This window comes from Balearica regulorum, chromosome 5 (assembly GCF_011004875.1).
Source record: "Balearica regulorum gibbericeps isolate bBalReg1 chromosome 5, bBalReg1.pri, whole genome shotgun sequence".
NCBI classification, from domain to species: domain Eukaryota; kingdom Metazoa; phylum Chordata; class Aves; order Gruiformes; family Gruidae; genus Balearica; species Balearica regulorum.
In genome coordinates this window covers 62,537,974-62,563,851 of record NC_046188.1, presented here as the reverse complement: position 1 = coordinate 62,563,851, position 25,878 = coordinate 62,537,974, and the positions used below count along the sequence as shown (strand labels likewise).

Below are 25,878 nucleotides of genomic sequence, written 5' to 3'. Positions count from 1 at the left end.
AGCTCAACCCATCATAGAACTCCATTGTGTACATTAGAGAAAAAAGCTTGGCAAGATACATTAAAGATTTTTGCTAAAGAGATACAAATATTTTGCAAGGTCAAAGGGCGCTGAGGCAGGCTGTACTTACTTCCAAAGAAAAGTAGGCAGTATGACAAAGAAACAGTAATATTTTTTTATCTTCATTTTCACACTTCATCATCTAAGAAAGACTGTCTTTTTCAACCTGCTGAACTGATTTAAGCCACCCCAACTCTATGTTAACTTTTACTTAAAAGTCAGCCTATGGCTTCCTAATCTAAGAAGTTATCTGTGCTTACGGTTTCAGCACAGTTCTACAGAAGGCCAGCGCTGCTATTTATAAACTGGATTTTACTCTTCTATAAAGTTCTTACACAAATCTTACAGGTCGAAAGAAAAGGAATAGTTTGGTAAGAAGACAAACGATTGAAGCAACTGTTTTATAGCACAATATGAAACTTGACACTGTTTGCTGCTGCCAGTATGATTCCCAAGTGAGATGGATAAATTGTGGTCAAGACCTGGACAGGTTAACTAGTGGTCATCAGTGCTGGTGGTACCTTTATATACAAAAAAAAAAAAAAAAAAAAAAAAAAAAAGGATACTATTGGACAGGGCATTTGAAATTTAATACCAGACATGAAACAAGACATCTGTTGGACTCTCATTTGTTTCTCTTTGAATGGGCTTTAATTGAAAGCTCAGTGAAAAATGCAGGTTACATTCTTAGTGTTATCAATAGTTTGTAACAGCAACAACATCAGAACAGTGATGCATCTAATATTTATACACTTTCTAATTTTAGATGTCTAAGAGCAATACATTATCAGATATATATATATACAAACAATTTCAAGCAATTAAAAGTAAATAATAAACCCCTCCTCCCAAAACCCTGAAACAATATATTTCCTTACACTAATAATGTCTTTTTCACATATACTTGACAAAGAGTCTTTTTAAGTTACTTATCTTAAGAGTAATCTGTTAATGGAGATCCTGGACCAGCCCCATTAAAAGTTCAGTTTTAAGTTTATACAGCTTGCTAGCCACATAACCAGTGTGGCTTTACATTGTAAACAAATCCCAAATGTCTACAATGATTGCAATTAGTTTTGTGTAAAGGAGATCTATGAATCTCATGATAGAATAAATTTAAACCAATACATTAAAAAGAGAAAGAGAAAGGGAGAGAGTTATTTGACAAACAAAACAGTTTGGGGGGGATCAATTATGTGATTATTTAAAAAACAAGTTAACTTAATGGTAAGATTCTCATTTTCTGTACAGAGAAGCTCTGGTTCATCTAGCTTTAGCTGCTCTAGAAATACGTCCCTTAAAAAAAGGTTTGATTTGTGAAGTTCAAAAGCAGAGCTTCCAACTTTAAAAGCTTGCCCTTTGGCAGTACAAGTACAAAGTTTACCAAAAGTATCTCAGGTGAGCGTTCGGTCTCATTTGGTGAGGATAGCTGTACTAGCATTTGGAAACTTCAGCACATGCACAGATGTCGTAAGCGTAAAGCTTACCGTCAACAGGGAGGAATCACCCTACTCACTGCAGGACTTAAAAAGGTACCTGGAAAACTTTTAGTGAAAATAAAACCAGAAAAGTTGATACAGATGTGGAAGGTAAGCACAGTTTATAGTAATCTTGAAACTGTGGCAATCTTGCTTACTTTTAAACAAAATTACAAATAAAAATCTCTTGAACTTATTGAACAGGAATTTATATAAGTCCGAACGGAAGCCAAGGCTGAGCAGAATCCTACGGTTTAGTTAACTTGTGTCAAATGGGATGCGAAGACAGCTGCAGCTTTCTGACAGAGGTGATCGAAGATGGCTGATAAAGTTTGCAGTAGCTCATAATGTCCCATCTGGTTTATTGACTTGTTTGAACTGTCTAAAGGGCCAACTGCAGTTTAGTCATGTTCCTCTGGTGCATGTTGTGATGACGAACTAATTCATCAGACCTGGCAAATTTTTTTTGACAGCTGGGCCACCGGCAACTGAAAGGCTTTTCACCTGTTAACAAAACACCCTGTTATTAACTGGGTATACAGCTCGCCTGAGATGCTCCTATTTGTTTTCTTTCTGCAGGGTTGTGAGGAGCTAGGCAGAGGCCCCATCAGGAGGAATGACATCCTGGGCTGTCCTGAGAGGGCGTGGGAGTGCCCTCAATTCCTGCTCACATCAGCGCTCCGTGCTTTCTTACATCTCCCTCAGCTGATCTTTAACAACAGACTTTTCGGATGACGTAGAACATTTTGCAGCGGTTCATTCCTGACGACAGGCCCTTACTGAACCCCATGTTGCCATGTCTATGCTACTCGCAGCTCTCGAATGAACTAGTTTAAAAGTCGTTGGCATTCATACAAGCTTCAGTCACACCTTGGGCTGTGGTGCAGACATACTGCTAGTCACTGTGAAAATTGTCAGTGACTATTCAGAGCTTGACCTCAAGTCAAGGAGAGTTTTTCCAGCTAATTCTATGAGTTTTGGCTGAAGTTCTTTGAAACTGCTGAGTGTAAGTGAATGTGGTAGAAGAAACAAAGTTCAGCATGAAGTCTGCTGAGCCAGACTGAAAGTTTCCCACTACTGTCTAAATAAAGTAGATTCACATCTATGGGAGATGTTAAAGGCTTAAAATATTCAGTATTTTTCTAACATTCTCATGAGCATAACATTCACTAAAAATGACTGCAAGTAAAGCACATTCAATCTTAAGAAGAAATGCCATCACCTCTTTACAGTTTAATCTAGTCCCTCGATTTTCTACAATGTTTAAGTGGAATTTCAGGCCACGTTTCTGATGCCGCAGGAATGCTGATGGAATGCTTTCGTTAGCCCAGAGCAGTGCCCAGTGACTCATGTTTCTTTTAGAATTGCATTTTCTTTTTTTTTTCCCCCAAAATAGATGCAATATTTTAAAATAGGTTCAGCTCTGGGACTGGGCTCTTCTGTGCTGTCTACACACCTTGTACTCTCCAACTCAAGACCCACTGGAGTGGTACGAGCTCACCCAGACATCTTTTCCTCTTCTTTGCCTCACACTTTGTGCATTTCATAAACATCCAAACTCAGGCAAAAGGAGATTGGGGACTGGCATAAATGTTGTGTGTTTCTGTTTGCAAAATCCCGTACAATATATATAAAGGGGGAGGAAAGAGGGTTAAAGTCTACTTTAGCCACTTAACATACGTGCTGGCAAAAGCATCAACTATCTCACATGAGTGCATAAAACAGTATGGGACAACATCGATCTGGTCAGAGCTACTGATAAAAATCTCAGATTGTATAAAGTGGTCGTCTTTCATCTCAGCAGCATTAGCAAAACCATCCTCTGAACTGATGCGAGTTATCTATTACGGGCCAGTTTTTCACTGAACTACCACAGTAAAAGCAGCACAGTTTTGCTGTTTCACACGCAATTTCTGGTTTCACAAGCAATTCCTCTTGCAAGAGGGGGCAGCAATCTCTGTTAGTTCTGGGCTGGGCACAAATTACTGTGTACAGCTTCACTGTACATATCAGAAATCACATTTCCATTGCTAAAAATGTATATAGAGGTGTGGAGTTTTCCATTCATTTATTTTTTGCTTTTCACAGCAAAGATTGCTGTCACAGTAAAATTGTTTGCGGGGAAAAGAAACCCTGAATTTGTTGCTTAACAAACAGTTTGGCAGTTGACTTAAAATTAGGATGGAATTAGATGGAAGTCACCTGTGCTTTGCTTCATCAAGATTTAACATGGAGCAAGTTAACTTGAGCTAAGTGTTTTGTTGCAAAATTTAGGGGGTACAAGAAAGAAAGAGGAATGAAGCTACAGGGTAAGATGGAGACGAAAAATCCCCACCCACCACTCGTGCTCATTCCCCTCAGGATACGTGTATTTTACAGTCAAAGGAGCATGACACATCCAAAACCGCCGACAGGAGCATCATCACAGCAGCACGCAGCTGGGCTGCAGAGCTTGCACAGAACCTGAGCCAGTGGCAGGCAGCAAGCCCACGCAGAGGTTTGTGCTATGAGGTTATCAGTGCCCAAGTGAGCCTGCTTTCAGCAGTGAGTGCAGTGGGGGCTTGCATCACATGGAGCAAGGAAGAATGGAGAGATGAGTTTCACCAGAAAAAAGAAAGCAAGTTCTTTCCTGATTTAGCTAATCTAGGATAAAAAAACTACTGGAGTCATGAAAGTCATGAATTAGCAGATCAGTTAGCAATGAAATCTGATGGGGAATAGAGTTTATCCTGGCTTGCTAGCATGTGACAACCGCTTGCTATTTTGTTACCTCTTGCTGATTAAGAAAATAAAAAATTTCTTCATGCAAATGCACGCAGACCCAGGCCCTGCAGCTCAGCGTGAAACCATGGGGAGAACCCAGGAACACAGCCATGCCCTTTACCATTTGCAGATTGCAAGTGCAGATATGGCCATTACCTGAAGCATTTATTTGGCCAGTGCCACAGAAAATGCCATTGTTCTCAGGTGAATCATCTCCTTTATTAAAATTTCTGTTTTTATTTTTGAAAGTCTTAAATATGTGGCTTTTATGGTCCAGAAGAGAAAAAAGAATCCTTAGCAGAGAGAAAAAGATTTTCAGGCTCCTTGTCCATCTGTACAGAGACTGAATTTAAAAGGTTAACACCAGCATAGAAAACACTGTGACATCTAATAACATGTCAAAGTGCTCGGTAAACAATTACTTGGTAAAAATACTGCATACATAGTGGAAGGGAACGGAAAATGTCAATTTATAGGAATAATTCTAAAACTTAAAACTAAAATATAGAGGTTGCTGCAGTTGCTCCTTAATGGTGTTTACATTGACATGAGGGCTGAGTAGGCTAAAATGGTCTCCTATTTTTTCCCCTGTATTTATATCAAATACTATAGTTTCTGCAAAAAGGTCCTTGAATATTTGAGTAAGCTTTTACTTTAGTGTCTGTCAGTGTGAGTTTGCAAAAGGCACTCCTTTTATCTTCTGGAGAGATTACAGTACAAGCAGCAACAGTAAGAGCTTTGCCGTGCTATCCTGCATTAGGCTCAACTGACACTTAGGAGAAGCATGAGTAGGCACGAATACTTTAGATTACAGACCTTTGGCTGAAGTTAGAATTAAAATTTCTGTCTTGTAGGGTTTTTTCAGTAAAGGCAGTAGATCAACTTGACATTTGTGGGCTGAGACCATGATGTTCATTTCACAATAGCTGACAAAATATATTTTGCCAAGCTGAAATTTCTTTAAACATGAAGAAAGAAAGTGTAGTTTCCAAAATCACCTAAATCCCTTTGTGAACTGACTATGACACTTAGGGAATGTAGTCACACTGAAAAATCAGCACACTGGAATTCTTTCTGTTGTTTTGAATATTTAACTCCTGGTTAAAAGACTTTCTAATCATGTAATTTACAACAACATTGATTTAAAGTTTAAAAATAATGAAATATAAATGTGAAGAAAAGTTTACGCACTTGTTTTACCTGTATGAGTCCTGGTATGAGTCTTCAGATGATCAGATCTGGAGAACTTTCTCTGACAGGTTTTACACTGGAAGGGCTTCACACCTGAAAAGACACACACACACACACACAAAAAAAAAAGTCTATTTTTATATTCCAATGCCTGTTGGAAGGGTGAATGAAATCAGCTATTTCTGAATTTTCTAAAGTCTGGATTTTTTTGTACTAGTTACTGTAACTACTCCTCCCAGCTTCATGCCTACACATTACAGAAAGTGATTAGCCAGGCTACCACCCCTTTTTAGCCTCTTCTTCCAATGTCTGGGTCTGAAGCATCCAAAGAACACCATCATAAACAAACACCCACTTACACTGTTGGACTAAGGAGAATCTGCAGATGTTAATTCTGATCCTGTGGCTTGGCTCTATTGGTATCATCTATGAGCAAATATGACATAAGATGAAGTGCAGAGGTATATTTTTATATACTCCCAATAGCTTAACTTACTTTATACTTCTACTTTACACACTACACATAAGTCTTGGGGACCGCTTAATGCAGATATGTTCTAGTATGCAGTTGCTAAAAATGTATCATCCCAACAGAGTATTTTTACCATCAGCTTTCAGAGACACTTCCTACATCTCTCAGTAACACTGTTTAAGTGGGATAGAACATCTTTAGCAAGAGAAGTAGTAGGCAGAAATCACAGAATCATAGAATCATTTAGGTTGGAAAAGACCTTTTAAGATCGAGTCCAACCATTAACCTAACACTGCCAAGTCCACCACTAAACCACGTCCCTAAGCACCACATCTACACGTCTTTTAAATCCCTCCAGGGATGGTGACTCAACCACTTCCCTGGGCAGCCTGTTCCAGTGCTTGACAACCCTTTCGGTGAAGAAACTTTTCCTAATATCCAATCTAAACCTCCCCCGGCGCAACTTGAGGCCATTTCCTCTTGTCCTATCTTCTTGGGAGAAGAGACCAACCCCCACCTGGCTACAAACTCCTTTCAGGTAGTTGTATAGCGTGGTAAGGTCTCCCCTCAGCCTCCTTTTCTCCAGGCAAAACAACCCCAGTTCCCTCAGCAACTCCTTACAGGACTTGTTCTCTAGACCCTTCACCAGCTTCGTTGCTCTTCTTTGGACACACTCCAGCACCTCGGTGTTTTTCTTCTAGTGAGGGGCCCAAAACTGAACACAGGACTTGAGGTGCGGCCTCACCAGTGCTGAGTACAAGTGGTCAGTCACTTCCCTAGTCCTGCTGGCCACACTATTTCTGATACAAGCCAGGATGCTGTTGGCCTTCTTGGCCATCTGGGCACACTGTCTGCTCATATTCAGCCCGCTGTCAACCAATCCACCACAGAACAGTGGGTAAGCCAACTGTCTGGACACTCCCTGAGATACAGGAGACTCAAATGCAATTTCTTGCTGTGACTCAGGTAGAAGAGTACTCAGAAATTCTTTCTTGTGTTCCATGCAGAGTGCCCTCATGGTTCCACTCCCAGCTTGGAGGCTGGAGTCATGATCACCTCCTCTTCTGTGATTTTGAGCAGGGCAGCTCTCTCCCCTGTCAATCTAATCTAGACCTCCAAGAACTCCTGACATGCTGAAATGGGCCATCTTGACGTTTCCAGAAAATGATGTATGCACGAAAAAACAACTTGCTGAATTTGGACTGAACTCACAAGTAGTTTTGGCTGTCTCGAAACATTCACCTGTTAGCCTGTCACATGAACATCAGAATACAGTAATGTCTATCAGGTTACTCACTGGTAACTTTTTCTTGCAGAACTGTTTGGTTTTTAAAAATAATATATTACCTCTATCGGGGATACAGTACAGAGCACATGGTTTCATTAAGAAAGCTGTTTCAAAAAGATGGCAGCAGGATTAAAGGGTCACCTATACAACCATAGTAGCACTGAAATGCCAACATAAAAACTCAGCTACAGTCCTCTCCTAAAGCTAACGTCAAGAATTTGGCACTACAGGTATCGTGTATGAGCAAACACAACATCAGAAAATCAGAAGTTTAGAAGTATCCTTTTTGGCTCACAATTCATATATAAAGATGAACTCTAATGAGCAGAGATGTGCTGTCAACAAACCTGTGTGTCGTCTTTGGTGCCGTTTGAGTTGGTCTGAACGAGAAAATCTTCGTTCACAGTCCTTAAAATCACACTGATAAGGTTTTTCACCTGTAAAGGACAAAGGGTTTATCAGAAAATATGGCCAAATGAGGGAACACATCAACTAGAATCAGAAGATGAAACATGTTACGCTAAAAGACTTAGACTTCTCTTCTGTCTAAAGCAGTCTAGTGGTACGCCAGGACTCATTTGCTATAAAACCATACAATTATGTTGGAATCAGTGGGGAAAGGATGGCATAATTCTACTGCATTGACACTGATCCTGAATCTGCTGATTCGAAAAACGCAGCGCATTAGGTTAAAGCTACAAAAAATTTCAGGTTGCGTGATTTTTTTTTATTGTTTTCTGCTGGAAAAGAACAGAACTCTTGTTTTATATTTCTCTGAAAACCATATTAAGCCCTTTCCACCTGTTTCAGTAATACATAATTTGTACAAGGGAACAACTTGCAGTTTGCTCTAAATTGGATTTGAAGCAAAAACTAAGCCAATGACATTCATGTAGGCAGCAATTTTAACCACACCAAATGAATGAAAAGAAAATGAGCAAAATTCAACCACAGAAAAATACATATTCTTCCCCAAAATCCAAATGATGTTTCTTCTGGAAAGCACCATTAAATAGAATTTCTCATGTAGCTGCACACCTCCTGCAGACAAGCCTATGAATTATTGCAAAGCCTTGTGTAAATATAAACTCTTCCTTCATGTCCCATACAGTTCAGCAGAGAACCTCAGGATATGTTTTCTCTGTGACCAAAAGTGAGATTCTGACTCTTAAGAAAAATTAAATCCCTACAAGCTAGTGTCTCAAGTTAACATGGTGTTCAATGCAAAGGACTTCACCAATCACATAAACATGCAAAGAGAAATGCAGCGGTCGAGCTTGAGGAAAGAGGGAAACACTGCTGGCATGTAGCATACCACAGAATTGCTGAAAATTTGGTCAGCACAGAAAAAAAAAACAAATCCATATGCTATTACAGGAGGAGCTGTATGATCTGTCAGATAGGATTTGCATCTAAAGCCCCTTTGCACAGGACTGAAATCCTGCAAGAGCCTCAGATATAATCACATTTATACCTACATAAAGTCTGTTTACAGTGCCACAGCCCTGCGCAGAGGCCTCTGCACAAGACCCAACGAAACATCTCTCGCTGCAAAGCTGGGAGGATCCTGGGTTTTATCTGGAAGGTACACACTAGACCAGCTGGGACCTGCTTTGTCTACAGTGGAAAGCTGAGATGTAAAACAAAGGTCCAGCACAAGGACCCAAAGAAAAAAAATCAGCTGAAGTGGGCAGTGGGTTTAATTTCTCTGGGTATACTTCCAAACACATAGCACTTTCATAAATCTTTATTGCAAGTATCTGCATTTCTGAATTTATTATGATGAGGAAATAGTATCTCAGAATGCCAGTGCAATCTAGTTTAGTTTAAAGCAGAAGCCTTCTGATCTGGGTAACACAGTATAAGCAGCATATTAAGAAGAGCATTCCACATTCATTCTGGTGTGGCTAAGATCAAAATTTTACAAAAGCAACTAAATCCGCAAGAACAAGCTAACTTCCTGTGGCAGTCACCCAAAGGACTTCACTGATTCTGAAACCTAGGTGTGGACAATTTCCATGTCTGCTGTGCTTAATTTATTAGCATAAGGGATTAAACTTGCCACAGGTGTTTGAAATAGTTCTGTACACTTTGACCGCAAGGACTCCCTGGGGGGTGCCTGCTTTTCAGAAACCACTTACTTCCAAGGAATTCAGCCCTTTGGCAGATTTAAGAGGGGGAATGTCAGCAGAGCAGAATGCAGTGACAGGATGATTGTCTGCTAATTGCAATATAAACGCAGAAGATGGTTAAGGAGGTATTTGAATAAAACAGTATAGTACGTCTGATGGCATGCACATGAAAGTATTTCTTAAAATACTTTGAATTATAATCTTGATTAAATTAAGGACAAATTTAACCTAGGCATATATTAAAGGAATCAATCCAAGATGCTTACACAGAGATATGATGACACTGCGTAGAAAACAAAAAGCAAGCAAACAAAACCAGGCACAATATTTGGACAGAAAACCTAATTTCCCTTGCCTTTACATCTTCCATGCCAGCTACTGCCAAGCAAAATGCCTGCCAAAGCCAACTGTCACATACCTGTTAACTTCCCTAAGTTTCATCAGAACAGGACAACAGAAATGTCCCAGATTAGAAAGAGTCTGTTAGTACCTCATCAAATTGCTACACAGAGAGGGGTTAGAGCAGTGTCTAGTTTCCCCAGGCCTATTAGACCCTCTCCAGTAAAAGACTAAAGACTCTTAATATATGAAAAATATCCAATAATACTGTCACCTTCCTATGAGGCCATATACAATTTCAAAACAAAACAGGAGATGAAGATGAAGCTTCACCAGTCCTTCCACCTGCGAGTCAGAGGTTTCCACGATTATTTACATTTCATTAGTGAAAGAGGGCACACAAAAGAAAGGCTAAACTTGGTGCATAATGAAATAGTCAAGATGAGAGAGAACAGAGGGAACAGCAGTTCTTTAATATTTAGGAAAATATTTAGAAAAAATAAAGCTCAACAATCAGAGAACAAGTGTGAATCAGCCTCGCACACATCGCAATAAATGCTTCTAATAAAATAAACCTCTTTGCTTAAAAATAATTAACTCAAACTAGAGGAAGCATGCACATTTTCTCTGGAGCAAATTCATTGGCCCAGATGCATGGGCCAATGAAACAGAAATTCCTACTGCTGTAGCAGTTGCACAAAATATTCATCATCATTGCATTTAATGAAGGAATGCTGCAAGAGCACAAGCCTGCCCGCCGCTAACACAAAAACAGGAGAGGAGGCTGATTTTGAAACAAGAGACCTGCAGTCTGAATGAGAATCTGAAGGCTTGTCTTCAGCAAGTTAAAACCCTTTTCCTATATACTCAACCAAATGAGTACAACCACATAATCACAACTTTACCTTGTTAATGTATTTTTCTTTTCAAAATAATTTGCTTTAGCAAACTTTGATAAAATGTATATTTCTTTATTTAGTAGGGAGCCTTTACAGGTACCATTTTCTGTCATCTTCACACCAGAGTTCAGGTGTGAGAAGTTCTGAAACTAATCTTGTATTTTAAATACATAAGTATTCTTATTTTATGCCATAGAAATGAAAACCTAAAAGCAGTCCATGCTGGATGAGGCCAAACGTCCATCCAGCCCAGCCGTCTCCCACCATGGCTTGCCAAAGCTGCCTGCAGGAGAGCAGAAGCAGCAAGGATGCAGCAGTACTTTCCGTGGACACTCTCCTAGCATCCAGCAGTTGCTTTCCATTAATTTGTGCAGTTGTTTCTCGAACCCACATACGCTTTCAGCTTCCACAGCGTTATGCAGGATGGTATTCCATGGCTTCCATATGAAGATCATTATTTCAAAGCAACATTAATGAAAGAGTGCTATCCTAGAAGTTACCACATGAGCCTTAAGAGGAGAGCCTGCGCAGTTCCCAGCTCAGGCACAATTACACCCAGTTATCAGTTTATCATCTCTGTATATAGAGGACATAGCTCTGTTTTTCAAAGGTGTTGTAATGATGAACTGCACTAATGACTGTAAAGCATTTAGCAGCACGGTGACACATGCCGTAGCAAAAGGATATTTGCTTTTGTCAAAGCAAAGAAATCATTGTTAGATGATTAGCATAAAAATGCATTACTTATACCCTTCAGAGTCTCAGAAATTCACCACCGAGACCTGAATCCCATACCACATAAAGGATAAGCTTCCTGATTTACAGATTCTCATTCTTCACTGTAGAAGCTCATACCTGCAGCTGAGCATATCGAGGCTGAAGAATATCCCTGGCAAGCAGGCAGAGGATATTTTTTCTGCAAAAATGCTCAGTTTTCCATTAGGATAAATCCAGTTTTTCCAATGCGTGGCACTGAATTCAAAGGATCTCTGGCAAGAATGCTGATGTTTCCACCATAAATGAAATTTATGGAGGTCTAGACATCAATTTGTTTCTGCAAAGTAGTCTCTGAAGCCTGCCACAGGATGACAACTCACATTATTTGCTGTACTGTTGAAAAGCTATATGTATTTTTGCATTTCCTTTCAGAGCCCTATCTACTGCAGCAAAATACACCAAGATAAGAAAAAAGCTTTTTTGGCTGTACATGTTTCAATAAAGGCATTGTTAACAATGGATAAGCAGTCTTGGAGGGTACAAAATGTTAACATATTTTCAACTAAGGCTACGTTGAAACATTGGTAAAAACTGATTACAGAATCCAACTTTGTGTTTCAGGGGCCTGCTTGATTTTGCAATACTGCAACTGGTGAAGAATGAAAGATCTGATGAGCCAGTCCTCTGCAAGTATCTATTATAGAAAGAAAAAAGATAATCAAGAGCCAAAATTATTCTGCAAAGATACTATCTGGTTTAATATTAGATATATGTAACAGCTTGTTTTCAAATCATGTGTTTGTGATTTTAAAAACTGACCTACCAGTGCACTAAGAAAGGTGGAAGAGCTTCAAACTCATGAGTGAATCCAGAACCACCTTACAGGAGGACTAGTAAAATGTTGTGTTGGCTGTAGACAGGTATACCAAACACAAACAAATCATCCTGCACTTGAGCTGACATCTGACAGCTCTCCTGACTTTAGACTGGCTCATCAGGATTCCCACCCATCAAAATACTGAAGCAGAAGAAGAGACACATCCCTTTGTTCAGTGAGAATATTAGGTGTTATGTTTGCCAACTTCTTTCTGTCTAATGTGCTAATTCCACGAAGTTCGATTTCTGTACCTAGTAGAGAACTCTAGAAGGGGTTCTGGAGTTCATTGGGTTACAAACAGAAAGATGATCAGAGAGCCTAAGAGATAGCCACAAAATTATCAACACAAACCAATAGCCTCACTGTAGTGATACTGCCACTTAAGATACACCCTAACATATAAAACCAAGCAAGTGGAGAAAAGAAAGAAGGTGCAGAGAAGTGTGATCTGTAGCTACTGTAACTGTTACCAACAAGAAGCATACATTCTTCATAGCAATGATTGATCTGCCCTTGGAGAAAACTGGTTTTCAAATTTTGCTTTTAACAATCAGCTTTTCCACAAGCAGGAGACACAAATCAGGGTTAGATAAAGACATGAATTTACATCACAAAAGTCAGTTCAACTGCTCAGGACTCATAAAGAGCACGGGACTGAAAAAGACCATTATGGCCACCAAGTCCAGAATCTCCATCACACCAAGCAGCCAAGAAAATATGTTAACTCAGAAGGGTTTGTAGACTATCCACTCCAGATGCTCCCACACAGTACAGTTCACCAAGCACTCCCAAAAACTAGGACTAACAGAAGACAGAAGGAGACAAGAAATGAAGGGCATCATACTCTATGCCTCTACAGGAGCTGGGAATTTGGTAAGTAAAATTTCCAGACAATAATCATAGGAAATGGCTACTACCCATACAACAGGCTGAGGACAAAAACCTGCCAGCCTGACAAAGGGGAGAACTCCCTTCTGATCCTAAAGCTGAACGCATCAGGCAGGCAAGTTGCTCAAGTAATTCTCATACCTGCCGTGCACTATCCCTTGCGTCCTCTCTTTAGCTGCAACCAACCTCAAAAGCTTACGTGGTCTTATCAACAGCAACGTTTGTATCAGCAAATACAAGCTGTCGGAATCAAGTTGGCCTCTTATGGAAAGCAACTTGCAAAGGTTTGAGAAATGAGTAAGTTTTGTTGTCAACATATCAAAACATAATGGCAGAAAGATCTGGGCCCACCTGTACAGACAAGATGTTTGAGGGGAAAAAATGCTTTTCCTTTACCCTGTTCCACTATAGCATAAACCAAAGGAGGGGCATGTATGACCTCAAAGACAATGGGAGAAGCCTCTCTAGGGATGCTAGATGGCCATAGTCCTATTGTCTATGACTTTTGGGGCTTTTGTGACTCTACAGGCCTAGATTATATGTGGTATAATGCTGGAAATCTTCTCTGGTTAAGGAAAAAAAAAAAAAAGAGGTAAGCTGAAGTCCTTGTGATGGATCCAGAAATAATATTGTGAAAGCCAAGCAACTAAATGGAATAAAATACAGGACCAAACCAAACAAATTACAACTGCTAAAATACAGAGTAAATCACTTTAAGAATGAAAGAAATAGTGATTATAAGAAAAATTCAAAACAGTTTAGGCATACTTAAGAAAAATACCACAGTTAATGGACCCCAAAAGATCTCCAAATTTTCTTCTGTTTCCAATTTATTAACAGAAAATAGAATAGCATTTCTGTAGACTTCCAGCTCTAAAGACTAAATTCCAGCTACAATCTAAATTATCTTGAAGGTGTAATTTAAGCAACACTGAAGATGTCTGTCTGAATGTTTTGTGACTTGCCCACTCAGAAATTAAAAATGCTTTGTAATGTTCATTTCTTACCTGTAAGTATTTTACACAATTAACTAATGCCACCACATGGCCCCCAAAAGGAAAAGTTTGCAACTATTTTTTATGAAATGTTAGGCAATCTGCTAGGTCACAGCAGTATGGACTGCCTTTCTGTTGTCTGTTTCATCCCTTTGACTTTCCATCATATTAATAGTTAACCGAGCATCCATATTTACAGATTATATCCACAGATTTCTAGATTAGCACGGAAAAAACTGTCTATATAAAAATATGATAGGCAATAAAAAATGCATAAGGAGCATATCTAAAAGTAAATCATAATTATACATATAAATATACATCCCCCAATAGGGGAAATAATTCTGTTTACTCTTTGGCAAGGTGCAGCAGGACGTTCGGTTTCCACATTTTGAGATGTAACTTCTATTGCCTGAACTCAAAGCAAGTCTAGATCTCAGTCCACAAATGACTGGCTTCAGGCTCAACTCTTCATGGAGAGAGCCCATAGCAAGGAAGCTCATTTGCCAATACATGCCTCCACCTCCAACCAGAAAAGGCTTACTCAGGAGGACAAGAGGATGCTAAATGTCTAGGTTTCTCTTGCAGAGGAGACTGCATTATAGTTAACAACAGTTAAGATTTGGAGCAAGCTTTGACGCTCCCAAATGAAAAAAAGAGAAATAAAATAAAAAAGTCACAGCCCTGAATTATGCCCTATAATAGTAAGAGAGGGAAGGACGTGATCTACTTGCTGTCAACACTGCTCTGGGTTTTCCTTCACTAGATTCAGAGTCTTCTGCATCCAAAAGAGGGATTGCCCAGATGACAGAGCACATACATACCTCATCTGACAGATTCCCGCTGCCCCTGACCTGGCAGATCATTTCTTGCACCTTATGCAATTTTAAAATCCCCCTACCCACCTTGCTGTCCAGTGCTGTAACGTGATTTATACCAATCCATGCTGGCACTTACCAGTGTGCTTTCTGCTGTGCATCTGTAAATGGGACAACTTAAAGTATCGCTTGTTACAGCCAGGGTATGCACACATGAAGGGACGTTTTTCATTTGTCTCACTTGCTGATCGGACAATAGTTGGAGCTACTCCTGGCACCCGTCGGACATCCTACAATGACAGAGACTTGCTAATGCAATGTGTATGTACTCAAGCTTTTCCTTAACATATTCAAAGACAAACAACAATCAGAGGGACTTCTCCAGGACAAAGAATACTTAAATATATTATACTGCAAACAGGCAATTTTATTTTATTCTACATTAACGAAGTACAACCTTAGTATACCTTAATCTTTTCTTTGCAGAGTATTAAAATTATTTGAAGGTGAAATACAATGAACTCTACTTATTAAATTCTCTCACCAATATTTATATGCAAGATAAAATGGGCCACATTCTGACCTCACGTATAATCACACAATCCTGGAAGAGGACTCATTGGCATATGAAATAGTTTTAGGCCTATTACAGTGCGAGAGACACAAGCATCAGCCAGAGCAGCATTCTCCTCTATTTTAAATAATCATATGAAGTTAAAGGACATGGAAGTTAATGTATTGGGTTAATACAAATTGGTAAAAAACAAAACAAGAAAGACCATCTAGGTGGAGCTGGTGAATAGTTCAGCCTTAATGCATTTTGGCCACTGTTGCAAAGTTCCATGGAAGATGATCTTCTCCTTCTGGGATAATTAACTTCCTTAAACAATGTCAACTGCTTACTTTTATTCACTCAACAAAAGCTGGCTCAGAAGCCTATTTCTGAGAGCTTGCCACTGAATAATGACTTGTTAAACTATACAGAAAAGGAAAAGGAGAAAAGATGCTATCTAAAACCATTGATGTATGTTGACAATACAGAACAACACAGAAGAGACAAATATTATGTAATGACTTTGCCATCAGTTTTAAGAAGATATATCTTTTACAGTGGTATTTATCGATGATATGACTGTTTCAGAAAGGGAGGAAATTAACTCCCATGAATGGTAAGTTCCTTCCAAATATTCATTAATTACTTAGTCACTAGGAAACAATCATTTATTATATTTTGTTTTAAGGAAATATGTTTGAATTAGTAAAGTTTCAGAAATCCATAAAAGCAAAACGTCATCTAAGACTTTCTTATATATAGTTATCACACACAGTCCATTGTAACCACAAGAAGCTTCACCTGGCCAAAGTGATTGGGGCTAGAAGTTGGAAACTAGATCATATATTTTGGACCATCCTGAGAAGCTGGTGAGGAATATTGCCTCACAGATATACTTCAGAAGAAGAAATAAACAATTTTAAATTACTCTCAGAAAGAATCTCACATTATACTTCAATGGCTTCAGTGCAGTCAGGACGCTTATGTAAAGCATTTCTTGATAACACAGGGAAGCCGCAAATCAAGGATGGATTTGTAAATACTAGTGAAGTGTTAAATAAACATTATAAACAGGCAGCAATTTTACTTCCCTATGAAGAATGCCCTACTATACTCACTTGTATGCCTCTAAAAACTCCATGGGTGTGTATTCTGTATTGGGCCCCACAGCTGTATAACATGGGAGCACTGTGGTTCTCATTTTCATATCCTGTTGTATGGCTGTAAATAAAGAGGGGAATAATGGAAAAATGAAATATTTTTCAGTACTCAGCTCCATGTGAGAGGTTTCATTTCTTAAGACAGTGATAACATATGCAGAGTTAGCTTTTATAGCCAGGATATCCAAGTCCAAATTCACCAAAGGAAGCCTGCTCTGCCTTTGTATGGATCTGCTTCCGCTGGCACAATGCGCTGACTCCATACATACATCTATTAGTATCCATTAAGACAGCTCAGTAAAAAAAAAAAAAAAAAAAAAAAAAATTGTCATGATTTGAACTCATGTATTTCCACAAAAATTTTAGGTAAGAGGAAAAAATCCACATAGCAGCATAACTGTGTCATGTGCACATGTACACATTATTTATCAGTTAAATGTGGGACTGGCTATTGCTAATATCTTTTGGAATGAGCAAAATGCCTCAAGTTTCACATTAAGTGCAGTGGATTTTTGTCAGCACCTCATGACTCAGATATCACCAGATACTACCAAGAAAGTGATGACATTTATAAGAATAGCAGTCATGTACTCATAAACAGAGATTACAAATCAGTGTCCAAACTATTTATCCCACATATCAGCTTGCAGGATGCGCTACAAATTAACCCTTTACAAAAATAAAATAAAAAACCAAAACCAGCCTATTCCTACTAGGTATAAATTTTCAAGATTCCTCATGCAGCATCATCACAATAATTTTAAACATTTGTAACCTTTGTTGTGTTTTGAGGGTGCCACAACTATGTGTTTTATCTAATTATATTCTTCAAAATCCTACATTCTCCTGTACGGAATGTTAGAAACATTGCTGTGTTTCCTGTTTGCAACCAAATTTTTTTTTCTTTTTAAATTAGTATGTTACCTTAATGTGTACATTGCCACCTGTATTAATACAAATTGGCAACGGTAAGTGTTCATGTTTTACACTGCACTAGAAATTAGAAAGCCCAGAACAAAGCCCAAGGGCACACAGCTAGGGACAAAGATGGATACATAGGATGTTATCCCAGTCTTTGCCAAATGCTTGCAATAGCAATTTGAAGGGGTCCCTGAGGCCCAGACTCTCATTTCACTGGTCCTTCCTTTCTCTTCACTCAAAGTTCATGTGCAGAGTAGAATTACAAGGAAGTTTTAAACCTCTTAAGTGATTTGCAGAACAGCCAGTGGAACTGGAATGCGGGAGATGTCTAAACAGTTTGTGAGCCTCACTAAACAGGAGGGGAGCAGTATTTGCGAACCGCTCTTACTGCAGCATGTGGGTCACGTTCCTCATTATTCGTCGCCATAGCGGCTTGCAGGCTCCCACCTGGTAGATGTGTTCCTTTGGGTCAAGTCCTTTGCTGCTTAAAATACTAGATTCAAACCCTGGCTCCACCTGGCTATTCAAATCAAAGGCTACACCTTTTAGGAAGGTATGCTCTGTTTATCTCAATTTTAAGTGGCAAACAGGTGATCATAATGAAATAAGTTCTAGGGTGGTGGCAAGAAAGCATCTTTGATCTGTAGTATTATCTGTAATAATAGAGAAAGGAAGATACCATTATCTGATTTAAATGGATTAAGGAAGATACCATTATCTGATTTAAATGGATTAAACTCTTCTCTAGATATGTACCATGTCCAGCTAAATAGGGTCTCCTCTCTGCTCAGGGCCCAGATGTGGCCTCTTGTTCCCTAATACAAGTAATAAATGACCATTTGCTCAATTCAGGTTCCTCACCAGCATCAAATTTTCCTCTCTGTTGAAAGGCAGCAAGTCCATAGATGTTAAAAAAGAAAAGGTTGAAAAGCACCCAACCCATGGTGATAGCCATGTTAATCACAAATTAAACAGTGCATTTTAAAACAGAAATTAAATAAGAACTACCATTTATCAGGAGGATGTTCTGCAGTAGAAGCTATTGCTGATCTATAATGTAGCAGCGAATCAAGGGTAAATACAAACTTCAGCATTAGTCACCCTGAGTAACCGTGAAACCTCTCATTCATGCCTGTGCTAGCAACCTTACACCTTGCAATAAACAAGAGACACAAAGTTAGATAAGAAGAATTCCCAGGACAGAAACTTTAGAAGGAGGAACAGGAATACACAGTAAAAGCTTATACCACAAAGCACAGCCTAACTTTCCCTCCAAATTCACATACATGGTTTCCATCTTTCAGTGATAACCGGTTTTGTAAAGACCAGTCAGTTCTGAAATAATTCCTCCCAGGAATAAGAAGCAGAACACCACTGTGTCTGTGCCCTAAGGAATGGCTCTATGAATGGGAGGTATCCACCAGATGATCTCCATCTCCATCTTTATTACACAGTTGGGAAGCCTGCCTCAACATTCAGCCTTTTTCATATTTTCTCCCGTTATTTCTAGATATACTTCACTAAAACTATACATACAACTATGAAGCCTTGAAGATTAAAATCTGTTTTCTGAGCCTCTTGACCCATAATATACTAAGTAATGAACACCCATCTACTTAACCATCTCCCTAGGAGAGATGCTTTAATAATCAGGAACCCTAGTTCCCATTTACATTGGGCACATTTCCATCAACATTGGCTGGTACTCAGCGTGGCCATAGGGATGATGACAGCCACATGGATCATGTGAGATTTCTTGCTTACAATACTATTTATTCACTATGAAGTGCTATGGAATAATCTGATCTTCAGGGAGATAGGAATTAACACGTGAATGTTCTTTCCAGTCAGTGGAGAAACTGGAACACTGAAGGAGGAGTTCTCACAAACCGTCCCTACACCACTGGTCTCTTGAACTGCAACCTTCACTCTGCATCGATAGTAACCTTATTGTGAAATACAATTTTTTTTCTTCCAGTCTCTTTACTCAATGCATCCAAGATGTGTGCCACAAAATGTATACCACAGTTTGCACAGTTGGCTTGTTTCACATTGCTGCAATTTATATACTAAAATAAAAGCACTATAGAAGAACCGATATAAATCTCCTAAATACATTATCATAGAATCATGGAATGGTTTGGGTTGGAAGGGACCTCAAAGATCATCTAGTTCCAACCCCCTGCTACAGGCAGGGACACCCTCCACTAGACCACGTTGCCCAAAGCCTCATCCAGCCTGGCCTTGAACACTTCCAGGGATGGGGCCTCCACAACCTCTCTGGGCAACCTGTTCCAGTGCCTCACCACTCTAACAGTAAAGAATTTCTTTCTAACATCTAATCTCAATCGACCCTCCTTCAGCTGAAACCCGTTACCCCTTGTCCTGTCACTACACTCCCTGATAAACAGTCCCTCACCATCTTTCCTGTGGGTTCCTTCAAGTACTGGAAGGCCGCAATTAGATCTCCCCGGAGCTGCCTTTTCTCCAGGCTGAACAACCCCAACTCTCTCAGCCTGTCCTCATAGGAGAGGTGCTCCAGCCCTCTGAGCACCTTACTGAAACTCAAACACCTGCTTTATCGCAAACAAGAGATAAGGATCGGATGCAATCCCACATACATGAGCAATTCAAGGAACTGATGATAAATTTATACCTGCAGTACATTAAGTAAATGGAAATCTTAAGAGAGTAGGAGATTCCTTAACTTTCATCTTTTCTAGTCAGGCACTCTATGTTTAACCAGGCAAAGAGACAATGCCTCATATGCTTAGGCCACCAAATCCATAAGAATAATAATAAAAAATTGTCCCACTAGATTCTCAGGACTAGATAACAGCCTAGATCTCCACCAAAGCATTGCAATGTGTACTCGGGACACCCCAGATCCACTAACACTATACACATTATAAATTTAAAAGACACTTTAGAGATTATACTGCGCTATTCAGATGAACAGTGACAATCCAGGGTAGGTAAACATTGATACTTCAGGAGAGGCAGGCTTCTGGGACCAGCACCCACACGTTCTCTCCCAGCAGGACGGGCGGCTCAGGCAACACCATGGCAGCCTGGAGAACTGCCAGCGGAGCCGCTCGCTGCCCTGCTGCAAGTGCGCTCAGAGCACGGCTGAGAGCACGGCCAAAGCTCCTACGCTGCGTCTTCCCCTGCCCCAAGGGCTGAGCAGCCCCCAGGAGAAGTTCAGCTAAGGCCAGGGCAATAATCAAGGGGGGAAGAGTTGAATTAACCAAAGAAGAAAAGGAAAAAAAAAAAAATTGCCAGTAAGGCCCCGAGTTATAGTTAGGAGAGGCACGAGGCTGATCCCGCCACAAGTCCTAAAAAGAGTCAGAACTAAGCAAGGCCAGATGCAGCCAAACTGGCCTGCCAGGATCCAACAGAAATTTTTTGCTCGAGCAAGGGCTGAAGGATTTGGCCTCACAGTTCTGCCTTTACTTGTAAATATACAACTTGCTCTAACTTCAATGGGAACTGTACAAAGGCAGAACCGGACTATAAATATTTAGAATTCATGGAGTTAGTTGGTGAAAAAAGGACCCAGTATATTTTGTTCTCTGGATCTAGGCAGCCAGAAACAGACCTGGAAACATAGCCATAAAACGTAACGCTAGATAACTGGGAAACAAAGACTGATACTTATGCAACATAAAACGCTAAGCAAGCGCTATGTGTTGTATTTAGAAGCGCTTGCATTTACCATTAGCCCAGCAAATCCTTAACACTCGGAGAGTAGCTCTTTTAAAATGATTAATCTCAAAGTTGTACAGATTGTACAAAGATTAATAAAAATGAAGGTTTTACAGATGAGAATGTGTGATGAAAAACAGAGCAGCTTTAGAGAGTTGTATCAATCTAAGCGGTTATAAAAAAACTCATAAAAAATGACATTCTAATCTGAATATTTTAAAAAATAATCAAGCTGCAATTTCTCTCTCACACCATTTTTACTTTGTTAAACTGAAATTGTCTGTCTAATGTATAAAGCAGTTACAACTTAATCTGAAGAGTTAAGCTTTTTATTATTATTTCATAAACCAAAAAAGGGAAGCTTTAGGACATACTGAGGAGAGTTAGAAAATTTCAGATGAAACGTGAATACACATTGATTCATGAGATTCAGACTTGGAAGAATAAGAAAAGCCAGAAAGCAAGATTACATAAAACAGGCACCACATTAAGCCTCAATTTAATTGTGTTTCAATGCAGGAACAGGAATTTTAGGGTTTAGAAACAGAGCCAAAAATGAGGCAAAGTGAGGGTGTGGGCTAGTGCCGTTGATAACAGAACATAAAGGAAGAGAAGTAGAGTTAATTCCCTCTGCTAAAATATTTACCATCCTAGCACCCTGGGAAAAATATGTACGGAGACAGCAAAAGATTCTGATTAGTTATATAGAAGATCATGTTTCTGCCTGTTTTTTGTCTAATACTATTATGGAGGGCGGAGTATAAAGCTGTAGTTTTATCTGCACTTTCCTAGGCAAAGGAATATTAAAAAATGTGATTTCACAGATTACAGCCCTTCTGCCATCTTCAATGAGAAAAGCAGCTGGTTGATGAAAGGAAGGCACTGGATTTTCAGGGGACCCTTGTCTCTCTGACTTCAATAGTCTTTGTTTGGTTTGGGTTTTTTTTTTACCATTGACCTGACTGGAATCAGGATTTCACCCAACATTTCCCTTCAAAACGAGACCCTCACCTATCCGAGGGAAAGGGGAAATTCAGTAGTAGGGACAATAGTTTATTGTCCATTTCCAATTCATGTTGATTGCAGAACTGAAACCAAGTAGGAAGTTTTGCACCTCCGAATTTTACTAATAATACCATCGTAGCTAAACAGAAAAACCTTTACAATTCACTCCTGGACAAAATAAGGTTTAGATCTTGTTTCAGATGCAGTTTTAATAGTGTTCTACAGAGATCATACCTAATTTTCCTTCCAGTGAGCCCAAGCAAACAGCAATATATACAAGTGTCGGTGGAACATGCTGACTATTTAACACTCAAGCAAAACCAAAAGGGGGGGGGAAAAAAAAAGTCTGGTTATATACACAATTTCAGATGACTCTTGGAAATATGGATCAAAACTTTTTACTTGAGCAAACTATGCAATATTTCTGTTAAGTCTTGCTGTTGGGTATTTCGTGACTACACTTCTTGTCTACTGTGCCGTATCATTTCCTGCATGGTATAAATTATTTCTATGTCAGTTTTATGTAGATCTCATCAAAATATCAAAGAGGATTTTATAGCCATGAAGTCTCTACAATGCTATAAAGGGAAGGAGTATTTTCCACACTGGACAAATAAGAAAGCAACACAAAAATATTAAGGACAGAAACTGAAGGGAAAGGTATCCACTAATGTGGGACATCAATTCTGAGACATCTGGGACCTGAGTTCTCCAGGTAATAAGCAAAGGACCCACCGACTTTTCTGCAACACTATAAATCTGATCTCAGCTGCTGCAAACAAAATGCCACAAAATGAAGAACAAATCACCAGCAAACAGTCTGAAGAGATAAAATCCAGTGCCACAGTGATGTTCACTGCCTTAACCATCAAGTTTTCCTTTCAGATCCTTGAAGGTGCCAGTTGGTGTGACACCTCTCTCAGACAACAAGCCAGCCCTCCCTGTTGTCTACCCAAAGGCAGACAGCAAGGTGACAGAGAAGTCCCGGGACAAACAGGCAACACATAATCAACGCACTAGCTCACGAGGCACCAAATGGGGACTGCTCTTCCCTCACATGAGTTATAAGCACAACTTGAGCTCAATTTTTGGCATTTAGAACCTAAGCGAAAATCTACAACACTGATTGGACTATATGGTAGCAGTAGTAGATTGTCTTCTTGTCTATGGGCAATTCTTTGCAGAGAGAAGCTCAGTTTGGGCCATCAGACCTCCTTTTGGTTTGCCAGCAAGTATAAAGATCTAGAATTCATGGCTGTAGCCTCTTCTATCTGTTTCCACATTTACATCTCCATCTCCGTCCCCTACCAGTCTATCACATTGTTGTAGTCTGCCAGAAGACAACATCTCTGTTCACCTTATGTGTCTCTCTCCACCACTGAGCAATGGCTGGCCATGCACTCTGTTCCAATACCTCTTACCGCCCACCTCTGCTTGAACCCATGCCTTCTGCAGTTCCCTGATGCTTACTCCTACCGAAAGTACTCTAAGACTAAAACCCACCAAGACAAAGAAACTTCTCGCCCTCAGTTCCAATATCTGACATTAAAATATCCAGGTAGGAAAAAACATTCAGGGAAAAAAGTCTTCTGATGTCTTAAAGCCATAGGCTGAAGCAGGCTCTGAGCAGATAAAATCATTCAATAGTTTAGGTGCCAGGCTCTGCCTTCTGATCACACGCGAACAGAACTGTTCATAAACTTGCAACTCCATGGGAATGATTTTCACAGCGACTGAAAAGGACACAGCTTTTGACCACCTGACTGTATTCCTTGCCAAATTTCAAACTTTTAATCTGAAGTGAGGAGATTCTGGAGCTCTAGGTCAAATATTGGCAAGAATGTAAACAGCTAAAACCAGAATGCTCTCAGATAACTTAGGCATAGAAGCTGCTAACTAACTCTACCTGAAAGGCACAGCAACAGCTTCATTTCAGTATATTAAACTTATGCTGAATACGAACCCAGAAAGCAAGCCACTGAACGGGTCTACTGTCCAGTATAGTGTATGACCCGTAAGTTTTATGTAATTGTAGAGTTCTCTAACTATTCGCAGAACTTACGGGTAATGTTTTCTTCCTTCTTATAATGTGCAAAAGTCCTACTGAAGCCAGGAGGAATTGCTGGGGAGAACTCAAGGCAAGGAGCTAAACAAGGACTGTCATCGTTGGACAGAATCTAGAAGCTCCATATTTCAACAGAAAGATTGATTCCAAAATTCTTAAATTACAACTACAAGATTGAAAAAAGCATCTGAATACTAAACGCCTGGGAATCACTTATGAACAGTTCATATATTTTAAAGATGTAAATCTTGGGAAGAATACCTTATGTTCATGGCAACTGAGATTGGAGGTACTGTGTATTGTAACTCTCAGCCAGAAAAGACAGATAACTATTTTGGCTCATATTACCAGTGATGAGGCTATGTCTAGCACTGATTTTCCACAGATTCTACAATCTTGGCCTATACCAAAACTTTCAGCTTTGTTTTACCATAGATCATTCATCTTGATTTCTTCCCCCCCCTTTCATGCATCCTAGGTCACATACTTTACACTGCTAACAGTCTGACTCCTGGACAAGTAAGAAGCCATTTATTTTGTTCAGTACTCCTTTAATATTTCTATTGTGCCTTTTTTTTCTTTCTTTTTTTTTTTTTTTTTTACTGAGTTCCCCAAAGAATAACCTCTTCCTTGCTTTAATAACTTGGACCTCAGTCAAGGTTGATGTGTTTCTCCATTTTGCAGGATATTTTCTTCAGAAGAGACAAAACAGTGTCTAATATTGCAATGACTGATCTTTAAAGGGTACAGTTTAAAGAGGAAATCAAAAACACTTATGGAAAAAAAACCTAGGAAATAACCTTTAATAGAGAGGATTGGCAGCAAAGACACTGAACAGTACACAACTGTAGGATTTGGGGATCTTCTTAACCACATGAGAGTTCCTTGACAGATCTCCCTCCAATTCTCTAGTTCATTCTGATACAGATAGTTTACTATGCTACTATCTTCTCCCTCTAACCTTCAAACACCATTTGTGAATGAGCTAGAAGCAGACCCATAATATTTTTCCTTTATCACACTACAGCACTGTACACAAAGTTCGTCTTGAACAAGGTTTTCACATTTATGGACAACCACATGAAAGCATAGATCTATAGGGGCTTTTTTAGACTTCTCCTGTCATTCTCTTGAGATGGCACACGCTCAGACACTGAGAACATCTCAAAGCCAGTTGGTGATACCTACCTTTGGTAGGGGAGTTTTCGTAGCCAATCATCTGCTCGGAGCAGAGTGGGCAATTTTGGGCTCTATCTTGGCTAAGATCAAAAGGTGGCTCTTTTGCTCATGGTAGTGATCGTAGATAAAACAAGGTGAAGTTACGGCAGTGCACCAACCCCGGGGGTCTCGTCCTACCTCGTGTCCCCTTGGTGCGTTAGAGGACCACCAACCCGGAGCAGGACTACTGGAGGCACCGGGCGCTGGCACCCAGAGCTTCGCGCCGCCTTGCTGACTCTATCTCCCTTTCCTCCCCAGCATCCCGTCCTCGCCCCGGGACCGAGACCGGGAGAGCGGGAGGCCGGGTGCCGGCTGCCGGGGGAGGCCCGGCGGG

At 39.8% G+C, this 25,878-nt stretch overlaps 1 protein-coding gene across 7 annotated transcripts in view; it reads right to left on the bottom strand.

Moving 5' to 3' along the window:
• Nucleotides 1–688: 688 nt before the first annotated feature.
• The window catches only part of WT1 (WT1 transcription factor), a 38,287-nt gene continuing 13,097 nt past the window's right edge, over nt 689–25,878 (bottom strand). For 4 of the 7 annotated variants that reach the window (XM_075755274.1, XM_075755271.1, XM_075755276.1 and 1 more), the window contains 5 exons: nt 16,589–16,691; nt 15,057–15,207; nt 7,600–7,689; nt 5,493–5,585; nt 689–2,042 (listed from right to left, as the gene is read on the bottom strand). In XM_075755274.1, coding sequence (XP_075611389.1) covers nt 1,921–2,042; nt 5,493–5,585; nt 7,600–7,689; nt 15,057–15,207; nt 16,589–16,691 — 559 coding nt within the window. In that variant the 3' untranslated portion in view covers nt 689–1,920. The other 3 variants (XM_075755275.1, XM_075755272.1, XM_075755273.1) reach the window with 2 other exon arrangements.